This window comes from Netta rufina (assembly GCF_964035555.1).
Source record: "Netta rufina genome assembly, chromosome: 24".
Lineage (NCBI taxonomy): Eukaryota > Metazoa > Chordata > Aves > Anseriformes > Anatidae > Netta > Netta rufina.
Genome location: NC_140148.1, coordinates 56,822 through 73,272, shown reverse-complemented (window position 1 = coordinate 73,272; position 16,451 = coordinate 56,822). Strand labels below are relative to the sequence as shown.

General features: G+C 52.5%; 2 protein-coding genes across 7 annotated transcripts; one reads left to right on the top strand and one right to left on the bottom strand.

The window, feature by feature from the left end:
* Positions 1-831: 831 nt before the first annotated feature.
* Positions 832-5,535, top strand: ABI3 (ABI family member 3; the record flags this gene model as incomplete). Its single annotated transcript, XM_084301340.1, has 8 exons — positions 832-948; positions 1,874-2,041; positions 2,932-3,108; positions 3,815-3,897; positions 4,158-4,253; positions 4,728-4,909; positions 5,034-5,159; positions 5,375-5,535. 8 exons carry the CDS (start codon positions 832-834, stop codon positions 5,533-5,535), a joined length of 1,110 nt encoding a protein of 369 aa, XP_084157466.1.
* A 796-nt stretch (positions 5,536-6,331) lies between these two features.
* On the bottom strand, positions 6,332-14,913 carry PHOSPHO1 (phosphoethanolamine/phosphocholine phosphatase 1). Of its 6 annotated transcripts, none has more exons than XM_084301342.1 (4): positions 14,729-14,913; positions 12,752-12,853; positions 9,732-10,018; positions 6,332-8,876 (listed from the first exon to the last, which is right to left on the bottom strand). In XM_084301342.1, exons 3-4 carry the CDS (start codon positions 9,774-9,776, stop codon positions 8,118-8,120), a joined length of 804 nt encoding a protein of 267 aa, XP_084157468.1. In that variant the 5' UTR covers positions 9,777-10,018; positions 12,752-12,853; positions 14,729-14,913; the 3' UTR covers positions 6,332-8,117. The 6 variants fall into 6 exon arrangements, with proteins under 6 accessions (XP_084157468.1, XP_084157467.1, XP_084157470.1 ...); XM_084301341.1 differs by having other exon boundaries at positions 9,732-9,848; XM_084301344.1 differs by lacking the exon at positions 9,732-10,018.
* Between the last annotated feature and the right edge of the window lie 1,538 nt (positions 14,914-16,451).

The following is a 16,451-nucleotide window of genomic DNA, read 5'->3' as shown; positions in this document are numbered from 1 at the left end:
TAATCAGTGGTAGGGCTGCAGGGAAGGGAAGGGAAGGGAAGGGAAGGGAAGGGAAGGGAAGGGAAGGGAAGGGAAGGGAAGGGAAGGGAAGGATGGAGAAGTGCTTTGTGAAGCTGATGGCTAAGGCACTTGTAAAGCCCCTGATTCCAACTGTGGATGTCTGAGTCTGTGTGGCAGTTAGATCCTGACCTGCCTGGCAGACATGGAGTAATGGGAACATCCCCTGTGCATGTTGGAGCAGGCGTCACCTGTTTCAGAAGGGATGAAGAGGAGGGGAGCTGGGGCAAGAAAACCATGAGGAGTTAGAGAGAAGCTTGGGTAGCTCTTGGCCCTTGAGGGTGTGAGAAGCAGAGCCAGTGCTGGAGGAAATTCATTATTTCCCTCATCCTTGTACTCATGTGAGGAGGGAGGCAAGCACTCATGGGTCTGTGGGCCCAGTATGGGTGTTTTGCTGCCATCTGTCCCATGCAAAATTGCTGAGGCTGTGGACAGAGCTCAGGAGGACCTGAGGAAGTGCCTGCAGGCCACTCTTGTCCACTGCTCCAGTGGGATGTCTGTCAACTGTGACACGGGGCTCCCCTTCTAGCCCACCTCCCCACAGGCGAGCAGAGCTGGGGAAACACTTGCTTCCTCTCCTGGTGTTCCCCTGCCTCTCCCTGGCTCTCCCAGCGCCAATGCCTGAAGGTGGCTGGAGAGGTCATATGCTTGTGGGGCATCCCTGTGGGGGCTGGGACATTGAGGGACCCGCAGGCCCTGCGTCAGCAGTGCTGTGAGCTTCAAAACCCGGCGCCGAGGAGGCTGGGGAGGAAGTGGGCGCTCAAGCTCAGCACCATGTCGGAGCTGCAGCAGCTGCAGCAGTGTGACATCCCCGCAGCCAGGCAGGTCCTGCGCGACAACCACTGCAATCTCCACCGGGTCGCTGACTACTGCGAGAGCAACTATGTGCAGGTGAGGGCGTTGAGGGACAACATGGGGTGAACTGTGATGTCGGAGTCAGCTAGGAGCCTTATCAAGCTTCTTATTGAGATGGTGGTACTTGTGGATGAGGGTGGGGGGTGGGGAGGGTGGTGTGATGGTGAAGACTCTTGGTGGTGGCAGCTCAAGCCTCCCCACTCACTTCCTACCCAGCGGTGAAAGCTCTCAGGGTTTATCGCGTGCTTTGGTTTCTCGTAATGCTCCACAGATGCTTCTCTGCTCAGCTCTCAGAATTAGGACTGGGACAAAGGGAAAGTCATCCAAGGGTTTTTGTCATCAGAGATAACCAGGGAGGGGACCATGAACACCAGCTCAAGCTGTCCCTGGGGTTGTGGAGGTGTCTCCTCACAGGACAGAGGCAAGCTGGGTATCTGCACAGGGCTCGCCCCCACCACATGTCCTGATGTAGAGTGGGCACAAAGCTCTGCTGCCATCAGCTTCCCTCCTCCTCCTCCCTGCCTTGATCCCCTTGTGACCAGCTGAAGGAAAGGTGGGGCAGGGGCTTTTGGGATACAGTAGAAGGGAAAAGGGTTGCTTTGGCCCTCTGTGCTGAGGAGAGTGTCTTGACAACGGGGTCCCCTTGTGCTTTAAAGGATCCTCTCTTGGTGGCATCACTCATGCATGGCAGAACCCTGCATTGTGCCACTGCACCAGGACGGTGCTGTCCCTGTCCAGGGAGGAGTCACCATCATCTCAGTGCCAGAAAAGCTGAGCACTGCTGACTGTCTGGTGTTTGAGTCCTGCTGGCTGAGCTGGAGGAACTGTGATGCATTTGGAAAGAAGAAGCATCTTCACTTCCATATGACCCCAGCGTGCAGATGGTGGCAGGAGGGTGAACGTGACGTGGTGTGGTATCAGCTGTCTCAGCTTGGCTCACCAGGTGTGTTTTGCCCTCCAGGCGAGTGATAAGCAGAAGGCGCTGGAGGAGACAATGGCATTTAGCACCCAGTCCCTGGCCAGTGTAGCGTACCAGGTCAGCAGCCTGGCCACCACTTTGCTCCAGCTGCTAGACCTGCAGGTGGCCGAGCTGCGGAAGGTGGAGGCCAACATCAGCTGCGTGGCTCAGGTGTGTCTGTTCTCCAACCACTGACATTTCATGTTGGGTCCATGTTGCTGTGAGATTTGGGCCCTGAAAAGGGTGGGGTGGTCTCCAGAAAAAGGGACTGTTATTGAAAATATTTGGACAGCTTAAAAGGACTGGAGACCATCCTTCAACATGGTTTCAAGAGCCCATCAGAGCATCTTGCAGTGCTTGATCTCTCACCCCAGGGTGATGGTGGTCACCCAACAGGTTGTTGAAGGACAAGTCCACCTGGGGCTCAGAAACCGTTGTCTTCTGGGGGGTGGGAGGGAGCAGGCACTGTCTCAGTGTGGGTGTTTGCAAGTACTGGTGAAGGGGACCATGGGAGCCACCTGTGAAGCCACCTGCAGCGTGGAGCAGTCGTGTTGCTTTACCTGCTTTCTCCCCTCAGTGGAAACTGGTGTTATCCTCTTGGAGCCTGAGGACACTGGTGCAGAGCTCTGCAACCACCCACCTTCTTCCTGACACTTGAAAGTTGCCTGGAGCTTTTACTGCCATGGAAGGGACCTGGCAGTCACTCTGGAAGCAGCAGGAAAGTGGCTGAGACTTGCAAATTCCTCACCATTGTCTTATGCCTTTGCTCTTCCGTTTTAGGAAAGGCCAAATCCACTGCAGGTGGATATGGTGGCATCAATGGCATTGCTTGCCTTGATGAGATGTAGGAGAGCTGGTTCTGACCCCATGACTTCTATGGGGGCTCCTCACAGGCCAGCGGGATCAGGCTGAAGCTTGAATTAGGCCTGATCTCTGGCTTATTTTATAGGCAGGGAGAGGGAGATGTGGGGAGGTCTGTGAAGGGCTGGTGGGACTTGGAGGTGGCAGCAGAGGCGGGGAGAACCCAGGAGGGGATGGTGGTGATAATGCCATCTCCACAGAGGATTGACATGCACAAGGAGAAAGTTTCTCGACGGGAGATTGGCTCATTGACCATCAGCAAGAGGTTTCCAGCCCACCAGAAGATCATGTCACCTCCCAGCCCACCCTGCCTGGAGCCCTACTACAGGAAACCCCTCAACTTTAGCATCCTGGATGACATTGGTCATGGCATAAAGGTCAGCCTGGTGATGGGGTCAGCATGAGGAGGATGTCCCATGGAAAGGTGGAGGCTCAGATGGGCTTTCTCAGTCCCCAGTAACCTGGGGTTATGCTGGTGGGTGCACAGATGGGCTCAAACCCCTCCTGGATGGAGAAGTGTGTGTGTGGGGGGGTCTGTCTGTACTCTCCCCCAGCCCATCCCAGAACTCATCCCACTGGGGCTCAGTGGTCCTATCTTGGGGCAGGAGGAGAATAGGGCATGGTCAAATGCAGCCAGAAAGACACAGAATGCTTGAGTTGCTTGGCCAAGGCTGGCAGCAATGCTGGGGCCAGGGCTGAGCCGCTGTGCTCTCACTCCCACAGTGCTTTTTCAGCACCGAAACTGCTCTCATCAGCTGCCCTTGCCAGAAGGTGCTGGGGGGGAAGGGTGGTGGCGGTGTTCAGCGGAATCACAAGTACATGAACAGTGTGAAACCACCACGGGGCTGGAGGGGAAGTGGTGGTGCTGGAGCTGCTGTTCTCACGGTGGCAATACAGCACTGCAGCACCAGCACTTTCTGCTGCTTGGCTGTTTCCGTCAGCTGGGGCAGCTCCCAGCTCCCTGGACCACCTGGCAGCATCCCTTGGGGAAGGGTGGAGCAAAGAGCACAGGTATGCTGCTGCCCACAGGGACATCGGGGTGCAGTGTGCTTGTCATGTGTCCGTGTTTCCTTCTGCCTGCAGGACCACAGCACTCAGCTCTCCCGCACAGGCACCCTGTCTCGGAAAGGGATTAAGTCAACCACACAGTCTGCAGGCACCCTGGGGTGAGGCTTCCAGGGGCAGGGGGAAGGGGGTGCAGCAGTGGGGACTTTATCTTTCTGGACCAGCTGTGACCATCAGGGCCAACACAATGCTGGTGTCACTGAGCAGGTGGCAATGGTGGTTACACAGCCACAAAGTGCACTACAGGTTCATGTGATGCTGCTGTCATTGGTGTCCTGTCCCTAACCCCATGCCAAGGCACTTTCTGTAAAGGAGGTGCAGTGGGAGGAGGAAGGGGGCTCAGTGGCTGCTCTGCTTTCAGGAGGAGCACCCGTGTCCCTGAGCCCATACAACCACCTGTGGTTCCTCTGGGAAAGCTCTCCACAGCCTCGTCCACCTCCTCTCTGACATCAGTCAGGTACAGGCACGGTTCTGAAAGGCTCAGGGGTCAGTGGGCCTGGGGCAGCCATGGTCACCCTGCTGCTCTGGGGAGCTTCCACTTGCAGAGAGGTTTTGGTTTTATATACATATAAAACCAAAACCTCTCTGCAAGAGTGTGTGTGTGTGTGTATATATATATATGTATATATATATATATATAAATATATATATATATGGTTTTGGGGAGTTTGAGATTCACCGCTCTAGTCAGTGCTCATCTCTAGAACAAAAATACCTTTAAGGAGAGGGTACATAATGGGGAAACTGACGCATGGAGTGAGGAAATGGTTTGCACAGGGTTAGCACACAGATGCTGAGGTCCCTGACCATGGTGACCACAGTGGGTGTCACCCTGTGCTGGCATGGGGCAGGTGTCTGTGTTCAAAGACAAGGGGCTGAGCCGCAGATCTGGCCTGGCTCCTCTGACCTGGCATTGCCTCTGAACCCCCAGCTCAACTGGAGCCCTGGGAGACACTGGTGAAGGCATCCCTGCAGCACCAGCACTCCTGTCCCTCCCAGGGCCACCTCCCCTGGCTGCAGCCACTGTCCTGCCACCTTCACCTCTCCCCACAGACCTACCCCCCCCACCGCTGGGGGACCTGGCCTTACCTCCACTGGACATCATCCCCCCAGGTGAGTGCTGAGGTGGTTTAGAGGTGCTCATCATGGGGGAAACAGGGACACAACTGTTGCATGCGGCCCCTGTTCCATGTGGAGCCCCTTTTCCCCCATTGCTTTTTTGGGGGGGAATTTGCAGTTCCTGATGACCTCGAGCCACTGCTGCTGCCACCACCAGCTTTGCCTGACCTTGAAGATTTCACCCCACCACTGCCACCAGATGTGGAGGAGCCCCCCTGGGTCCCAGCAAGCTACCTGGAGAAAGGTACAGCAGCTCTAGGTTCAGGTCCACCAGGATCCACCAGATTTCTTTGCCCCGTTGAGCCTCTGACCTCATCCACAGCACCAAGGGAGCAACTGTGCTCCCCCTAGAGGACAGCATGGAGGGGCTCACACCTTCTCTCCTGCCCTCCCTGGTGGTGAGTTGTCCTGGAGCTGGCCTTGTCCTGCTCCATGGCATTTCTCTCCCTCTTCTCACAGTGGTGACCCTCTATCCCTATGCACAGCAGAAGGACAACGAGCTCTCCTTCCAGCCCGGGGCCCTCATCTACATCACACGGAGGTACTCGGATGGATGGTGTGAGGGTGTCATGGGCGAGGAAGTAGGTTTCTTCCCTGGCAATTATGTGGAGCCCTTCTGAGTGCCAGGGGTAGGCACCCTCTGCACCCGCAACCCCTGATCACCCACCTGGCTCAGCTGCATCCACTCATGCTGAGGCTGCAGGAGGTGTGGAGGGCTCTGCTATGCATTGAATTTTGGCTTTGCACAGATGGTGTTCTGCACAGCTCAAAGCTTTTGCTGCAGCATGGCGAGGGCAGCCATGCTGGGGCTCCATCTCAGATGCTGTGACCCTCACTGCTGCACCCTGGCAGCCTCCAGCACCAAGTGCATCCCCACTGCCTGCTCCCTGCACCTCTCTCACCCATGTTTTATTTTTTAATTACACCAGAAATCACTGCTGATAATGTGGTAAAGGTTCAGCACTAGGGCAACTCATGCTGCCTGAAACGTGGAGGGCAGCAAGCCTGAAATCCCTTGGACTAGCCCTGGTGATGCTCTCTGGGAGGCCCCAGGGTATAGCAGAACCAAAGTTCAGAAATCATGAATGATCATGGGTGCAAGGAGGACAGAAGCACTCTAGCAGTAACCCCAAAGAAAATGCTTGTTGTGCCCAGCTGCTTGAGTAATGGGGAGAGGGCGGGGGGGGGTGGGGGGGGGGAGAAGCTGAGCCAAAAGATGCTGCAGAACACTATTTGTATAATTGTAACCCAGCCCCATTCCCTGTGCCCTCCCACCCCCACCCGGTCTGCCTCCTTCAGCAGTCCAAGGAAGAGAAATGCCATGTACATGCACCTCACAGCCATTTCAGCCATTTCACACCCAGGTTTATGTTCTGGATAAAAATAAACTGTGTATCTGTAATATATAGATATATATCTATATACATATATATGTATTTTTTTAATTCCATGGCTTTGAGTTCCACACAGTTGAACAGGGTCCAGAAGAGGAAGAACAAAGAGAGAGAAAAATTAAATAAATGAGGAACAACTCAGGGCTGCTTTGGTTATTTCCTTACCGCTCAGATTTGTTGCCAGGATTTCTATGCTTTGAAGTAGTTACAAATCACCCTCTGGGGCCGTTAAGGCTGTGGATAAATCCAGGAAAAGCCAACACCAGAGAGCAACAAATGCTGCAGGTCCCCCCTGCAGAGTGCAATTAGAAGGGGCAATTAATACTGCAGTGGGGCAGGAGGGCACAGAAGGTTTAGCCTCCAGGGATCCAGTACCAGGAGAAATGCCAAAGCACCACACCTCCCTCTCCAACTGGTGGGTAGTTTCAGCACCTCTTGACCAGGTCGCACCTGAAGTCACAGGGGAGTCAATACAATTCAGCAAACACAAGTAGACAGCTGGTAAGACTGTCTCAACGTGGAGGAACCTGTCTGCATCAAGAATGCAGGGGACCTTCTGCCCTGGAAGTGAAAGCAGCGGGTGGAAGAAGAAAGTGAAGTCAGGTCCTCTTCCCTGTAGTGGGACATGGCCTTTGTGCCCATACCCTGGGAAAGTGGGGTGGGGGCAATGGGAGCTAAACAATCATAGAATGGCTTGGGTTGGAAGGGACTTTAAAGATTATCCAGTTCCAACCTCCCTGCCATGGGCAGGGATGCCACCCACCAGATCAGGTTGCTCAGGGCCTCATCCAGTCTGGTCTTGAACACCTCCAGGGATGGGGCATCCACAACCTCTCTGGGCAACCTGTGCCAGTGCCTCACCAGCCTTTGAATGAAGAATTTCCTCCTAACAGTGAATCTAAATCTCCCTCTCTTTTATTTTTTTTTAGTTTAAAACCATTCTCCCTTGTCCTGTCATTATCTGACTCAGCAAAAAGTTGCTCTCTGTCTTCTTTATAAGTCCCCTTTAAGTACTGAAAAGTTGCAGTAAGGCCACCCTGGAGCCTTCTCTTTAGGCTGAAGAGCCCCAGCTCTCTCAGCCTTTCTTCATAGGAGATATATATATATATATACTTTTTTTTTTTTTGCAAGGTACCACCTTTCCAAAAGGCTTTCTGCTACTCTTCTTCCCCACACCCACCCCACCCCAGAAAATAAAGTCTTAAGCAACAATTATCTCCAGCAAAAGGCTCACCAGCTGAGCAAGAAGGTGTGAAGTGTATGGCAAGCTGTGGAGCCTGGGCAGCACAAATTTCATGGATTAAATTTCTAATAGCTTCCTGAAGAGGCAAGGAGCCCTCATAGCATCAGGTTGAAGGCGACAGCACGCAGTTTCTGCGTGGCAAGCAAAGATGAGCAGGAGGAGAGCAGGGTAAAGTCGAGAGGAAGCATGTGCAGGGCTCAGCCTTCAGGAAAGCTGGCTTCTGGATTTTAAAGAATTGCTCTTGTGAAGTTAAAAGGGAAAAACAAAAAACAAAACCCACGCTGTTAGTGTTGTCAAGCACCGACACTGGAGTTGATGTCCAAGCTGCATAGAGAAGACATCATCTCAACATGGCAATGGAAAAGGGAAAGGCTGGGGTGAGGGGTGGGTAGAGAAAGTGCTTTTACCACTGGGGAGAAAGGAGCGTGGAGAGGAAGGCAGGAAAGCAGCCCAGGAATCAGAGTCCCAGTGAGTAGTGCCAGATGATCATGGAGTACAGGACCTGACCCTCCAGGACTCTCCTTTCCCAGATGCTTATGGTAAACAAGCCTCTTTTGAGCTATCTTCAACACTTCTTGAGGACATCCTGGAGATAGCGGGTGACCTCTGTAGCTGACTCCCAGGGAACAACAGTGGCCTGGAAAGCTCCAGGTTGCTTATTCTCCATCTCTTGCGTCATCCGGTGCATGGGGTAACCCTTCCGTGGGAAAGCAATATCAGCTGAAGTCAAAGTCACAGAAGGGCAGAAGTCATTGGCACCGTCTCCCACATAAAAGACCCTCTCAAACTCCACCTCTTCCTGGGCTCTCTCTGCCAGATACTCTGTTAGGATTTTGCGTTTGCACATGTTGGCTGGGCAGTCAAGGCACTTGTGGCTGTGGTAGGGCCCCAAGGTGAAGTACCCCCTTTTGTCAAAGCTGGATGGGTTGCTGAAGATTTTGCGGAAGAGAGAGTAGAAACCAGCTGCCCTCAGATTGCATTCAATGCCAAACATGTTGGCATCGGAGATGAGGATGATCTCAAAGACTTCATGGTTCTTGGAGAGGAACTGGAAGAGGTCAGGCATGCCAGGGGACAGGGGAATGTTCTCATATACAGTCTTGAAGTCCCCCATCTTGACACCTTGGTCTCCCATGTACGTCAGGACACGCTGCATGTACTCGTTGTAGAAGCCCTCACAGAAGGTCTGCCGGATGTGCTCTGGAAGTGCCTGCCCTGGTGCTGCCCTGATGATGGAGTCATCACTGTTCTCATTGATGATGGTCTCATCAAAGTCGAAGATGAGGAGGTACTTTGGAGGCTGGGAGCTGGCCATACCAACACCCTGTGAGGTGGAAGAGTAAAGCCCAACAGTTAGTCCAAGGCGCTTTGCTTTGGACCCAGCACAATGAGGGCAATAAACACAATAGCAAGAGGCTGCCAACTCCACAGAGCAATGTTTCTTAGCTAAGTTATCATTGCCTGTCTTTTGCCATGTCGCTTGTTAACCCCGCTGAGGGTTGGGTGGGGGGGTAGTCCACTGCTGACATACCTTAGCCCTAACTCTAAGGTGTTTATTCTTCCTACAGAGAGATCATTTTGCTACTGCCAATTCCTTTACTGCAGTCAAGGTGGTTGGTGTGCTAAGCTACCGCCATACATGTCCTTCCAAAGGACATGGACAGCATTAGCCTTGGGGAGTTTATGTGCAGCAAGGGTCCTGTGGAGGGGACGGAGCAGTTTGCTCCCCACCCCACTCCTGTCACACCTGAAAAACGGGATTTGTGTCCCTGTAAACCCCTCTTGCTGCTCCTTCTTGTAGGCTCACCTGTTCAAGGACAAGTCTGGCTCTTCCTAAGAGGAAAAGACTTTGCAGGTTAATTTTTGCTCTGTCACCTGGACGTGGTTTGCCTCTGGGTTGGGCTCTGCAGGCACCATGGGCTCCCAAGAGGCCCAGGGTAACTCAGAGCTGGGGCCTGCCTGTCTCTAAAAACAAAGTAAAACCATGTTGCTGACAATGTGTGAAGCCAGAGAGCCCCAGCCTCTCAGTGTTGAACCCAGCAGCATCTGCTGACTGCCCCCAGCTGGTCTCTGTGCACATCTCATGTGTGTCAAGAGATGTGCAGGACAGATACTTTACTTCTGCTCCCTGACCCTGAGAAGAGACAGAGAGGTCAAAACAGATGAGAATCACACTGACCTTAAACAGGCATGGCAGCCCAACACCCTCACAGCACCTTTTCATTTTAAGACCATCACTCTCCAAGCACCGCTTTGATGAAGGTCCTGTTTAGGGCTCTCTGTGCTGGTCTCCTCACTGCAAACCACAAGGGTGATGTTGGTTAATCACTTTGTTTTCCCTGTCTGTCACCTTCGGATACTGTATCAGAAGTCACAGTGCACTCAGAAACATGTGGCTCCAGCTTGCCAACGTGGAGTGGTGCGCTGAGTTGTCTATGTCCTGCAGTGAGCTTCCAATCTCACAACCTTTTATACCAGGAAATAAACAATTAAATGACTCTGTAGAGAGCAGGGTGAGTGGCCATGCACCTGAGCCCCCTTAATACTCCCAAGTGCTCAGGCTTTGTCACATATTAAAGGATCCAGCTCAGCAATATACCCTGCCAACATGTCCTGTTCCGTGATTGTCCTGATTTTCTTCCAGTATAGTATGGGTCGTTTTTAATTAAAAAAAAAAAAAAATATATATATATATATAAAATATTTTTTTTTTTAAAGGGAGTCATTATCTTGGAATGAAAAAAGGGCTCAGGCAGCTCCAGTAAAGACATGCCAGTCTGCCACCCCAGAGCAAAGTCAGGCCCCAGACTACTTCCCCTGAATTGTGCCGACCTCTTGTGGTCCATAGTGATAAAAACAGAGTGACAGAAAAGCTCAGAATGCTAAACCTCACAGATCAACCTCTTTGGGAACTTTGGCAGACAGTCAGAATAAGGAAAAACATACTGGGAAGTGGGAAATTTCAATTGTTTGCTAGTACCGCATCTTAGCTGAAGCTAGGAGGATTTCAATGTTCTTTTTTTTTTTGACATTAGCATCACAATAGGAAGTTTGTTATCTGAAGGTGATTTATTCGGGATGTGTCTAGTTTTAATTCTAGCATCAGGCTATTTTGGCCACAGTTGCTGAATCCACCAAAACAAAACATAACTGCAAAGCAAATATAGCATACTGCAAAAGAAAGTGGTCACTCAAAATTAAACCCCAGTTTAAAATTTTGTAAAAGCAACTTTTTATGAAACCTTCAAACCAAAATCTAGTTACTCAGATTCATAGAATGGTTTGGGTTGGAAGGAACCTTAAAAATCATCCAGTTCCAGCCCACCCACAATGGGCAGGGATGCCTTCCACTAGGTCAGGTTGCCCAAACTAACTTCTATGTTAAAATTTTCCATCAAAAGATGATGCTTATTAACAGACACGACTTGAAACAAAATGAAGTTACAGACAGCCTGGAGGTAAAATTAGTCATTGTGATTTTCAAGTCCTAATCAAAAGAAACAAGAAAAAAAGTATTAAATGTGTGTGGAAGAGTAATTGCATTTTTTTCCTTTTAATTCTAAAGTGGCGTCAACAGTGAAAAAGTAATTTTGGTTCAAACCATAAGGACGCATTATGGTAGCAAGTCACAGGCACATGGAAAGAGCCCTGGAACAACTGGTTAGAGCCCCCATGGATGACAGCAGTTACAGGCAGCTATAAGAGATGATGTGGCTATAACAAGCTTATCTGACTCCTGAAAGAGCTTTCTTGGGTCTAAGATTTTTGTATTTTGCAAACAGAAAACAGAACAGATTTCAACAGATTCCACACATGGGCAGATGAGGTTGAACATAGATATTAACAGAAATCTTATAGTAGTTTATAGTCCCTTTAGCGTTTGTCATCTGAGGTTCCCCAATCCCCTTATATGTAGTCATCTCTCCCAAATTAAAGTTTTGTTATAAATATTTGAAAACAAAACAAAAACAAATAAACAAACACAAATCTATGAGCTGGAGAAAAGCCAGGTTGGTTCATTTTAGCTTGGCATCCTTTTAGAGCTGACCAGCATGAGGTCTGAAGGACCATTAGCCACCCAGGTCTCATGTGAATTTGCCCCATTGCAAGCTCCTCCCTTCAGTGACATCACTTTACTCTCACTGAAGTGCCATGGACATCAATAGCCCCATTGGGGATAAATCTAGCTGTGCCCATCAGCTGGAAAACAAAATCAGTTGTTCCACCAGGCTCATTGCTCCCAGTGTTGCCAGCACTGACACTGCAGTGACGTCCCTGTTACCCTGAAGAGCCTCAGACCAGCCCCAGGGGTTTGAGGTGAGTGCTCAGGCAGCAGCATCCCCCATCCAGGTCCCTCCAACCCACTTGAGCACCCGCAGACATGTTCAGAGATGAAATCTGGCAGACAGGAAAATGAAGCATCTGGGGACAATGAAATATCCCACCCCTTGCTCTGAGCAGATACTCTCCTTTCCTGGACTGTCCAAGGTTGTGGCAGAAGCATGAGACCACTGGACCATTTTCAGTGTCAACTTGGATTCTTGCTGCCCCATCCAGTGGCAGGAGATATTGTCCCTGCCATGCTTCAGCAAGAGGCCTCTTCCAATCTCAGCCCTCCTTGACACCACTATTAATTGCATCAATATGTGCATTACTTGTATGAGAGGAGGAAATAAAATCTAAGACAGTGTTATTTTGTGAATAAAGATCCAGGATGGGACTTTTCACTGCTGGCCTTCAGGGTAAGGCTGGACAAATCATGTTTTTCCCGTGTGCTGTTTTCTCCTTACGATTTGGAAATGTGAGGTATCAGAATTAAATCTTCTTAAGAGATTGATGCTCTTTCTCTCCATCTAAAGATAACCAGGCTGAACTGTAGCTACATTCCAAGATTTGGCAACAGCCACATTAAACCCAGACTCTGCCACAAGGTGGAAGGCAGTAGAGACAAGACAAAATACTCAACAAACGTCCCAGCTCTGAAGTACTCTGACAAATACAGCCAGGAGCATGGGGAGGCTGTGGTGCTAGCAGGCAGGGTGGGCACAGCTGACTCTATGGGTTGGGGGGCAGCCCAGGCTTCCCTTGTGGTGGTGCGGATGACCAAATCCCTCCACAACTTTGCACCTCACGGCTCCATGAAGCAGCAAGCCATGGTACCGCTCCCACCAGAGCTATTTATACACGGAGATGACTCACCGAGCAACTGCTTCCTGGAAGAGTGTCCTTCCACCTTCTGTAAAAAAGAAGTCCTTCCAAAATAAAATAAAAGTGGTCGTGCTTCCTAACATTATTCAAAGCCTGAATGTTGAAACAGAAAATGAAACACAAAGGGTTAAACAAGCAATTCAGGATGAGGGTCAAAATACGCCTGATAAAAGCAGTGAGCTGTTGGTGTCACTGACAGAAGAATTTCCCAGGGTAGTTTATCCCTAAAATCTTGATGTTTTCTGTCCCTCCAGTCATCCTCAGGCATCTTTCTGCCTCACAGAGGCCCAGAGTGGAAAGGCTGGAAACCAGGAGTATTTGCCTCCCTTGTTATCTCCACAGTTACTGCTGTGCATCCCAGGGGAACTCCACCCTGCCATGGGATTCAGGGCTTAATCCCATAACGGGTTCAATGCAGGACGAGTTGCAGGGAGAAGAGCAGCACTGTGCTGCACGCTCACCCTCTGCTGCAGGATCAGGCCCTGCGCAAACGCAGACAGGGATCAGCACCTGGTTTCAGAGCTGGCTACTTCTGAGCTTTGAAAGCAAATGGGGCACTGGGGCATTTCCGAGTTGTAAGAACAGTCCCTCAAGCAGATTTTAATCACCCTGCTTACTCTACTCATCTGCTCGTATGTTTTTGACGTTTTTAAGCTTATCAAACCATTTGATGTTTCTGGAGCGTACAACCTTTTTTTAAAATTCAAAATCCAACCATTAACCTTTGGAAGACTTGTTTGACCACCCACTAGAACAGAATGAAAGTAAAAACAAGAGTCCTGTTGCCCCAAAAGCAAAGGAGAGGAAAATATTCCTCTCTAGCACAGACACCAGCACCACTGGACAGTTTTGCTGCTCCTGGAATTAAACCAGACCCGCTTGTGTCCCTGGCTCGGTCCATTTTTCAAACAGCTCCTGAACCAGAAGCTAATGAGCAAACCAGTAACAAATAACCAAACACTGGAGCTCAGAGCAGCACATCTCAGCCAGCCCTCACCCCATCTGCACGGTGTGGTGCCTAATTCCTGTCCTCCCCTCCACAGCGTCCTGTACCCGATAGCTCTCACTGCTCCCCGAATTCCTTTTGCAAGAGCAAATTAAAACACCTTCCCCGCAGCCACTAAGGCCAGGACTTGTCCTCCTAGCTCCCTTCCCATGCGTTCAGATGGGGTATTGCAGACACTCCAGTCACTCTGGGTGATGGGATGTTCCTTTCTTCCCCTGCTCTGTCTAGCAGAAAGCAAAACACAGCGTGCTCCCAGCCAAAGGCTCCCGAAACAAGCGTCAGGGCCAAAGCACCGCTCTCTGCCACCTCGACTCTGAAAAAAAAAAAAAAAAAGCCGAAGCAGGTTGTTTTGGCCCTGAAACGCTGCACTTGGGAGGTGACGAATGCCGGATCCAGACGGATGGTGGCTGCTTTGCAGAGTTCAAAATCAGCTCCCAGAGCCCGGCCCGGCGCCGCCGCTGCCGCCGGGCACACGCGTCCCCGGGGGCCGGCGGGCACCGACAGCGGCCGCTGCGCCGAGTCCGAGACCGACGCGTCCCGAACCGCTGCCCGCCGCCAAGGAGAAGGGCAGGTGCCGGTGCCGGTGCCAGCTCCCTTGTGGCCGCTCCTCGGGACCTGCCGGTACCGGCGACAGCCGCGGCAGGGCTGCCTCACACGTGATCGGTGCCTGGAGGCTCCTGCCGGGTACCGGCACCTCCCGGGAGCGGCACCAGCCTCAGCGCTCCTCGGGTAGCCCCGCCGGATCGGTGCCTTCCAGGACCGGCACCAGCCGCCGGAGACTCCTCCCGAGCGGGCATCTCTCGGCACCGGCACCGGTCCCGGCAGATCGGCGCCCCCCGGAGCAGGCACCCGGCTCCCCCGCGCACCGCTCGGAGTCTTCGACCGGGGTCGCTACCTCCCGGTCCCGGCGCCAGCCGTTCCGGTGCCGACTCACGCCCGCTCAGCCCCCAGACCTTCCTTACCGGCTCGGAACCTCCCGGGCGCGCCCGGATCCCGCCGGTGCCCGTAGGCGCGCTCCCAGACCCGCGCACCCGCCGCGATCGGAGCCGGGCACCGGCGGCTCGGGAGCGCCTCGGGGCCAGCGCCGACGCCGGGGCTGCCGCGAGCGCGGCCCCTTTAAAGCGACGCAGCGAAGGCCCCGCGCCGCTCCACGGGACAACCGCAGTCCTGCAACGTCACCGCCCGCATAGCCAATCGCGGCCACGCCGGCGCACACCGAAGGAGGCGGTGCCCGCCGCAGCCCCGCCCCTACCGGCGCCCTCCCGCAGACGGGGGCGCAGGCAGCCCCCCCCCCCCCCCCCCCCCCGCAGGCCGGGCTTCGGCCCACCCCGCGCTCCCCAGGCCGCCCCGGCACAGCGCCGCCTGGCCCGGGGCGCGGCCGGCCGCAGGACCGCAGGGAGCACGGCGGCCACGTCCTCGCCCCGAGCCGCCCCCTGCTCCCGGGCGGCGCGGTCCCTGGGGGTTCGCAGCCCGCGCCATGTGTACGGGAGGCACCGGCGATGCCAGGGGGCCCGGAGCCGAGCTCGGCCACAGGCTGCAAGCGGAGGGCGTGGGCAGGGAGGGACCGTCACAGCACGGCCTTCGCAAACGTGTACTTAGCGGGCTGCCTAAGGTGGGGTTTGTGCCTCGCTTTTTAATTAACGACGTCTAAAAAAAGGACGCAAACCTCAAGAGAGCTGCAAACAGCGCGGCCTTCTGTACACGGGCTGGGTGAGGACCGCTGAGCCTCCCCACCCCGCTGCCAGCTGCTCTGGGGAGAGCCACGTTGCCTAAGTGCTCAAGCTGTCCTTAGACCTTTAACATTTCCCCCTCTCTCCAAAATTCGGTTCTGGCTCCAACCGACCAGAACACTAAAGCAGCCCAACTAGACCTCTCCTCATGGACTTCGCTCCCAGTTGTTAAAGGTTAGCATCCTGTAAGCAGCGATAACTGCCAGCAGTCGCTATCCTTACAAAAGAACTCTACTGATCAAGGAAATATTTTATCATCTATTCAGTTAAAGACATTTTGCCTTTTTGATGTAGAGCACACACTGTTTCTTCTGTACAGCGTGGGTTTTGATGCTTTTCTTTTTGCATTAGCTCCCCCTTGGAGTTAAACCAGCTTCTATGAACACATAAGTCTGTACTCAAAGTGATTTGTCAGTGGGTCTAAGGCAAGTGGGAAACTCAACAAGGGCAAATTCTCCCTGCCTTCTGTTGCTTTCCTACTGAAAGGCACCAGGGCAAAGATCATTCCAGAAACATCACAGGCAGAGGAGTTTGGCAAGGGTAATCCCGTCTCCCAGTGATTTTCCACTGCTAAGAACTCTGGAGAGCAAGTGAGGACAGCATTCCCTGCATTGGGCTGACTTGGCTCCTGGCAACCCCTGAACAGACAGGCAACCCTCTCATGAGCACACAATTTCCCTGCAGTGGGTGTAACATCCCCATGCTGCAGGAAATTCACTGATGTACACTTCTCTCCATGTTTGTCCTCCTGTTTTCTAACCCACAAGTAGATTGCATCAGCCCTTAAGTAACTGCAGGCTTACAAAATCCACGTAGTTGTTGTGTCTGCCCCCCCAACTTCCCTCCTGTGACACAATAAAGTTAGGTTAGTCTTAGTCCAATAGATGCCATTAAATCCATCCAGCCACCTGCTTCACATAGGGTCCAACCCTTATTGCACTACATATTTCAGGGA

Coding starts and splice junctions, on each gene's coding strand:
- PHOSPHO1 (XM_084301342.1), bottom strand. CDS start 9,776: ATGAAAAGGTGCTGTGAGGGTGTTGGGCTGCCATGCCTGTTTAAG. Junction 8,877..9,731: donor GGCTGCCATGCCTGTTTAAG/GTCAGTGTGATT, acceptor TCCACCTCACAG/GGTGTTGGTATGGCCAGCTC.